The 7,572-nt window shown below is 46.6% G+C and overlaps 1 protein-coding gene across 2 annotated transcripts; it reads right to left on the bottom strand.

The window, feature by feature from the left end:
- Positions 1 to 4,028: 4,028 nt before the first annotated feature.
- On the bottom strand, positions 4,029 to 7,184 carry LOC109777986 (uncharacterized). 2 transcript variants are annotated; one of them, XM_020336546.4, is made up of 8 exons: positions 6,954 to 7,184; positions 6,643 to 6,735; positions 5,989 to 6,067; positions 5,824 to 5,902; positions 5,491 to 5,530; positions 5,281 to 5,415; positions 4,821 to 4,958; positions 4,029 to 4,460 (listed from the first exon to the last, which is right to left on the bottom strand). In XM_020336546.4, the coding sequence occupies exons 1-8, from the start codon at positions 7,082 to 7,084 to the stop codon at positions 4,202 to 4,204; spliced, it is 954 nt and encodes a 317-aa protein (XP_020192135.1). In that variant the 5' UTR covers positions 7,085 to 7,184; the 3' UTR covers positions 4,029 to 4,201. The 2 variants fall into 2 exon arrangements, with proteins under 2 accessions (XP_020192135.1, XP_073366344.1); XM_073510243.1 differs by lacking the exon at positions 5,491 to 5,530 and having other exon boundaries at positions 5,281 to 5,407; positions 6,954 to 7,155.
- Between the last annotated feature and the right edge of the window lie 388 nt (positions 7,185 to 7,572).

Genomic DNA, 7,572 nt, shown 5'->3' with positions numbered 1-7,572 from the left:
TTATGCCACTGGCTAAAACAATTCCAAAGAATTATTTTGCATTGCCACAAATAGATTGTGAGGCTTTGCGAAAAAGGTAGCAATTTTTATAAATTAAAAAGCCAGTTAATCTATTGTTTTAGCCACTACTTTAATTGGTTTAGGCCATTTAAACACCTTGCAAAAATGTTGTTCCACCACCAATATTAACAAATGATTATTTGCCACAAGATGAACATTTTAGATTTCATGTCTGACAAAAAGAATTTTTGACTTTTGATTGGATTTGAATTTGAATGGTGATTTGGATCAAGTGAAGATTAGCAACAGTAACCTGATGACATGGCACCATTAACAGGTGGTTACTGTAGCATGACACTGGGGGTGTTACATCTGTGGTGACAATGCGATATTCACGTGATCTACTTGATGTATGTTTTGGTGATCAACTTGCGGGTTCCATAACATTGTGAAGTTATGCATAGGGGTTGGCACACGTTTTCGTCTTGACTCTCCGGTATAAACTTTGGGGCACTCTTTGAAGTACCTTGTGTTGGTTTGAATAGATGAATCCGAGATTGTGTGATGCATATCGTATAATCATACCCGTGGATACTTGAGGTGACATTGGAGTATCTAGGTGACATTAGGGTTTTGGTTGATTTGTGTCTTAAGGTGTTATTCTAGTACGAAGTCTATGATAGATCGAACGGAAAGAATAGCTTCATGTTATTTTACTACGGACTCTTGAATAGATCGATCAGAAAGAATAACTTTGAGGTGGTTTCGTACCCTACCATAATCTCTTCGTTTGTTCTCCGCTATTAGTGACTTTGGAGTGACTCTTTGTTGCATGTTGAGGGATTGTTATATGATCCAGTTATGTTATTATTGTTGAGAGAACTTGCACTAGTGAAAGTATGAACCCTAGGCCTTGTTTCCTAGCATTGCAATACCGTTTGTGCTCACTTTTATCATTAGTTACCTTGCTGTTTTTATATTTTCAGATTACAAAAATCTATATCTACCATCCATATTGCACTTGTATCACCATCTCTTTGCCGAACGAGTGCACCTATACAATTTACCATTGTATTAGGTGTGTCGGGGACACAAGAGACTCTTTGTTATTTGGTTGCAGGGTTGCTTGAGAGAGACCATCTTCATCCTACGCCTCCCACGGATTGATAAACCTTAGGTCATCCACTTGAGGGAAATTTTCTACTGTCCTACAAACCTCTGCACTTGGAGGCCCAACAAATGTCTACAAGGAGAAGGTTGCGTAGTAGACATCACCCCCCCGGGGAGTATATGGGCCTTATTGGGCCTTAGTGGGAGAGAGGAGGAGGCGGCCAAGGTGCCCCCCCAAGCCCAATCTGAATTGGGAAGGGGGCCGGCCCCCCCTTTCCTTCTCCCTCTCTCCTCCTTCCTTCCTCTCCTACTCCAACTAGGAAAGGGGGGAATCCTACTCCCGGTGGGAGTAGGACTCCCCTAGGGCTCGCCATAGAGAGGTCCGGCCCTCCCCTCCTCCACTCCTTTATATACGGGGGAGGGGGCACCCCATAGACACACAAGTTGATTGTTTAGCCGTGTGCAGTGCCCCCCCCCCCAGATTTCCACCTCGGTCATATCGTTGTAGTGCTTAGGTGAAGCCCTGCGTCGGTAACTTCATCATAACCGTCATCACGCCGTCGTGCTGACGAAGCCCTCCCTCGACACTCAGCTGGATATAGATTTCGTGGGACGTCACCAGCTGAACGTGTGCAGATCGCGGAGGTGCCGTACTTTCGATATTAGGATCGGTCGGATTGTGAAGACGTACGACTACATCAACCGCGTTGTCGTAACGCTTCCGCTTTCGGCCTACGAGGATACATGGACAACACTCTCCCCTCTCGTTGCTATGCATCACCTAGATGGATCTTGCGTGTGTTTTTTGAAATTACTGTGTTCCCCAACACTCACCTCCTGCCGACGACACCTACTTGGACACCTACAACAGCGTCGTTGACCGGAAGGACAAAGGGCTAAGGAAGTGGTGAAGCTCCACCGTCTCTCCGTCTTTATTCCAGTTATTAGTAATCTAGTTTAGAACTTGTCTGTCGGTTATGTGGATTATGTGAATTGTGGTGATTTTTTGATGGTGGGAATGTTGTTTATATGCATTTCTATGTATGTTTGATGATTTACGTAGTTTTTATTCACGTTGCATGGTTTAGTATGGATGGATATAAGGTATCGGATTTAGAATACAGGCTATGGACGCGGCAATTTGAGGATTTCCCAATCACTGTATAGATGTAAAGGGCGCCGGACTTGGCAAACGCGGCTCTAGATGCTCTTAGACGACATGTTCATCTTTACTGTAAAAAAAGTACATGCAATATAACCTGCTCGGTTTGGCTGCCCCATGTCAACTTAGAGCATCTACAGCCGGGCGTCCTAAACCTGCCTCATACGCGCGGCCGACCGATCACTGACTTGTCACCAAATTTCGATCCAGATGGGCGCCTCAAAAGGGCTTCAAACGCCCGGGCTGACCGGCACCCCTCATATTCAGGCCAAATATGAGGCAGATATGGGGCGCCCAGGCGCGTTCGCCATGTCAAACCCGGCCCATGCTGGCCCACCCGACCCCACATATATTCCTTCCAATCCGCTCGCCGGACCAAACCCTAGCCACTTCACACTCCACTCCCTCCGTCACCCAAGCTCACCTCTAGCGATTTTCAGTCGTCTCCGGCATGGCGGGCAGCGGATCTGACTCCGACCAGGCCGGATCCATCGACTAGGGTGTCATCCCGTGCAGGTTGGAGGAGGCAATGCAAGTCCACATTGCACTCCGCTGCTCCCGGGATGTCAGCGCCCGGTCGACGGTGGGATATGTCCGGCGCTACTTCATAGCGTCAGCTCAACGGGCGCTTGGGTTCTCTAGGGCTGGATCATCGCGGTCCCAATAGCCGGAAAATCTCTCCTTCCCCATCATCGGTCGGGCGGACTATGAGTCCCATAGGGACCGGTGTGCCCCATGGGAAGGAGAGGATAAGGGCCGCCGAGGCCCGTATCACGGCGGAAATGGCAGAGGCAAAGGTGGCGGATGCGGCGGCGCGAGTGGGCGCAGACAAGGAAGCCATCCGCGCCGGCATTGTGAAGAAACGACAGCGGAGGAACACGCGCGCACTCGCCCGAGGGCAGAATCGGGCGGTTTGTGCCATGGCCGGACTGCCATCAAAGGAGGAGAAGGAGGACAACGACGGTAAGGACAGCTCCGGCGACAAGCAGATTCGGCTCGATCCCTACCGCGTCTTCGACCGGTGCTTCTGCGAGAAGGACGACAAGGGCGCTGGAAAGGGTAAGGGCAGCCGTGGATTATCTCCATCATAGCCAAAAATCCTAAATTTTGATAGTCCGGTGGCATGTTAGTAGCGATGAGTAGCCGGACGATGTGTGTGATACATCTATGTAGTTGCGTTAGTTTGTATGGATTTAAAATATGATAATTGAGGTGTCCGATTATGAGAAGGCAAATTTGAGGCTTAACCAGTCAGTGTCGCTCGTTTTTGCAAAGTCCGGCTTTAGATGCTCTTATTATAGGTGAAGAAAAGACGTGGGCGTTGTGGTTCTCCCTGCCCGAGCCGTCTGGAATTCGTAACTAGAGCTCCTCAACGACGCCGGGAGGAAGTCGGACCCGTAAGCAGCTTGCGTCCTACATATATCCCCACATCGCGCGTCCCCCCTGCCTCGCTGTTAGGTACACGATGTCGTCGCCGCTCGAGTTCGAGGAACTGTCGCAGACGTGCCGGAGGGACAGCTTCTGCCTGTTCTGCTTCCACGCCTTCTGCTCCCACTGCTGCGGCTCTCATCACCACCGTGGGCCGTTTCACGCCGTCATCTCCGTCGACGTCGCGGGCCGGCCGGTGTTCCAGCCCGGGGACTCGCAGTGGATGCCCGACGAGGTCGTCCGCGCCTTTGTACTCCAACAGACTCCGGTATCTACTGATTCAATGGACACCTAGTACTTACTGAACGGGTAATATGAAACATGCACATTAATCTTGCAACTGCATTTATTTTAGTTTTCACTACGTTCGGCAAAATATTCCTTGGGATCATAGTACATTACTTCAGTCTCAGGTACAATGTGCGGTATCGTGCACAGGTTCACATTGTGTCATCCAAACCAAGGATTAAAAGAAATGCTACTCGCTGCACAGGCTACACATCACTGATTTCCCTCGAGCCAGGAATCAAGAATACTCTGCAGCCCTGACCTATAAGATGGGTGGGCAAGCCTAACGCCCAGCTCCTGTTTCAACCGACCATTAGATACCCGTTTTTCAGCAGCTATAATTCTGCTCTGACTGTTTGATTCTGCAGAATCCGCAGCGAGATCAGGGTATCTTTTCTCTATCAAGCTCTGAGCAAATGCAAAGACCTCGGATCTCGGGGCAGGGTCATCATCCACCACATTGTATATCTTCCTGGCATTGAAATGGTTAAACATGGAAAAATCAATTATCGGTCTCCAGATGATGGTCCTTTTTCTGGATTATACTGAAAACATAAGCTTGCAAAATGTGACCAGAACCAATATAACTACAGCATGTACGGTAACACTGAAATATGAAGTTGAGGGTATGTGTAATGATGTTTAAAGATCGCACTAATAAGGCTATTTTGTAGAGCAAAGCGAGGAGAGAAATACAAACGAAGAGGACTTTTGGCGTTGCAATCTCATAGTTGAGCTATTATATGTAAATTGAAATGAAGTCTAAAATGCGTGAATAATCAGGCAATTGCCGAGAGAACCATGTAATTATGCAAGCAAGAGAAACAGAAACCTTGTAGATTTGATGCTCATGCTAGCCAGGATAGCCTGATAGATGTCAGCCACATGGATACGTGCAGTGTACTGTTTGGACTCCCTCAACTTCTGTCTTCGTGAAGAAGATTTTCTCTTAGCTATGGTATCCAAAGCACTGCAACAACAAATAATGATCATCACAAATACAAAACAAGAATAGCCGTCATACTGACGCTTTCAGAGACACAGTATCAGGATGTATAAACAGTCTTCTTGAACAGATCTTCCAACCATTCATCTCTATCACATTGTTTGATGGTTTCTATATGATAAAATCCAAAGCAGTCATGAAAAAAGTGCTGACAAGCTTTCATTTCATAGGTGCAAATACATTGGTCTAAATCAGCATATCAATTGTCAAGCATTTCTTGAGTTGACTAATTATTTGATAAGAAATCTAAATAGTAAAATGGATTGAAGTATTAGCATATCTCAACCTTCTTCCAGGCCCATATATTCCACCCAAACGAAGTATAAAAGCCGATAGATCCAGCTCGTCGACAAGATCCAACCATCCTTGTTCAGCAGCATATCTTAACTTGGAAGACGCGCTCTTTGGATTCACTACATGACTGCATATACATCAGTTTCTTCTGCACTTCTAGAAATGTATTGCAAATACACACACAAACCATTCAGTTTCTTACTCCTCATCAACCCATGCACCACCACAATCACCATACACACCTGGGAAATAATAAGAATTATAAGGCAGTTGTCTAAGCCGGCTGGAAGAGCTAACGTACCTAACAAGGGTGAAGAAATAGAGATGTTCTCCTATTCTAGTGCATTGACATGAATGCAGTGTGTAAACCAAGTAAGGGTCCTGAAGAAAAACTATTGCACTTAAATGCAGTTCATTTGACTGCCACATGTTAAATAATTCAGTGAAATGGAAACTACCGAAATGCTGTCAATCAATTTCACCCCAAACCAACATACTATTTCATATTAGAGGTGCACACATTGTTTGAACTTACTTGTTGAAGATAGGTAGCATAACCATTGAAGATTACCACTAGTCAGTGTTGTTTGCAGGTCAGCATGTGAGGAAAGCAACTGCATAAGGGATAACCATGAAGTCGAATCAGGATCGCATTCAAGTTTAGCAGACTGAATTGAGCAGCAGATAATTGGCAACGTACAGGATCACCAACCCCAGGGATGGGAGGAATAGAGATGAGCAAATGGGTTGCATCTTGCAAAGCATGAAGATCTGCAATACTGGAATTGACAGCCATAAGTAATCAGAAAAGGAAATCGACCGTAGACATAAAGATTCATGTATGAGAAAGCAAAATTCACTGGCACCCACACACAGGAGTAAGAGGGCCCAGGGGGGACACAGGTCGAACAACAAGGGATAAGGATCATATATCGTCATAATAAAATTTCAAGAAAATATATTGGAGTCTAGCACCAAAATTTGGACTGGCCTTCTTCCCCTAATGATTAAACAATCTGCCATGACTGAAGTATTTGTACATATAAATGTAGTATTAGTTCCAAAGATTGACTTCACTGCATTTTTAAGCAAATATTTTGGCCTGCATCAGCAAAAATATTATGTTCAACAAAAAACAAACGAGAGCTTCATTCACCTTTTCAGATGCGATTCAACTAATAACACTAGTGAAATGCTTGTGGGTCCAAGATTTTCAGCCTACAACCATTTTTAGCTAGACTCATCCATGTTTTTTTAGCTAGAAGGCCCGTTGTATTATTCATTTGGCAAGTGCTCCGCGGCAGAGAACGGCGCTTGAAAGAAGAAGGGTGAGAACAGAGGAAATAAGCCGTACTTGCTTGTTGTGGCGTCCAAGACGGAAGCAGTCATGCCCAGCAACTCGAGTTCCATCTTCTTGGCGGCACTGGTGCACGTCCCGGACACCCTCCTGCGTTCATCCAGACAGAAAATCAGGACCAAATTCGGGGGAGGAGGAGATGGCTACAGCAGCGGCAGAACCGAATCTAGTTCAAGATATCGATCAGGGGAGTCGGGGAACCGGAGCTACAGCGACGGAGTGGTCTCAATTTGTGCCGACGCCGGTTAAAGAGAAAGAGAAGCGGTAGAACGGAGCGAGGAGGGTGCTGAGAGCGACGGCGGACTAACCATCCCTGTGACAGGAGGCGCTCCGAGACGTAGCGGCCGACGAAACCGGTGCCGAGCACGAGCATGTGCTGAGGCTTCTTCGGCTGCGCGGGCATCGGCGGCGCCGGCTTGGGCGCCATTCCTGGCACCATCGTGGTTGGGGTCTTTGGCGGCGGGGACTGGGATTTCTGAGTTCTGTTTTGGTGTTTCCTTCGTCACTGCAGAGAAGACCAACGACTTTTCTTCCGCTGTGCAGCAACAGGTGATTAGGATTCTCGTCTTATCCTTTAATTCTTTTTTTTTGAGAGATTAATCTTTTAGCCGATCCCTCAAAACTTAATACCAAAAGAGAATCTTTTGCTTTTTTTCAAATGTTTGCATACAAAATTTATTTGGAGATTCTTTTTTTTAACTCTCGATAAATTCATCAACAGTCAAGATAGGACAAAGAAAACCAGAAGTAAAATTTACATCCAGGTCTCGTAGACCACCTAGCGACACTACAGGCACTAGAGCGAGCCGAAGACGCACCGCCGCCATCGCCCCTCCCTCACCGGAGCCGGGCAAACCTTGTCGTAGTAGACGGTCCGAAAGTTGTTGTGTTAATGCCCTATAGGACCCGCGCACTAGAACAGCAATC

This window comes from Aegilops tauschii, chromosome 3 (assembly GCF_002575655.3).
Source record: "Aegilops tauschii subsp. strangulata cultivar AL8/78 chromosome 3, Aet v6.0, whole genome shotgun sequence".
Lineage (NCBI taxonomy): Eukaryota > Viridiplantae > Streptophyta > Magnoliopsida > Poales > Poaceae > Aegilops > Aegilops tauschii.
Note: the sequence above shows the minus strand (reverse complement) of the source record. Positions and strands in the feature narration are given on the sequence as shown.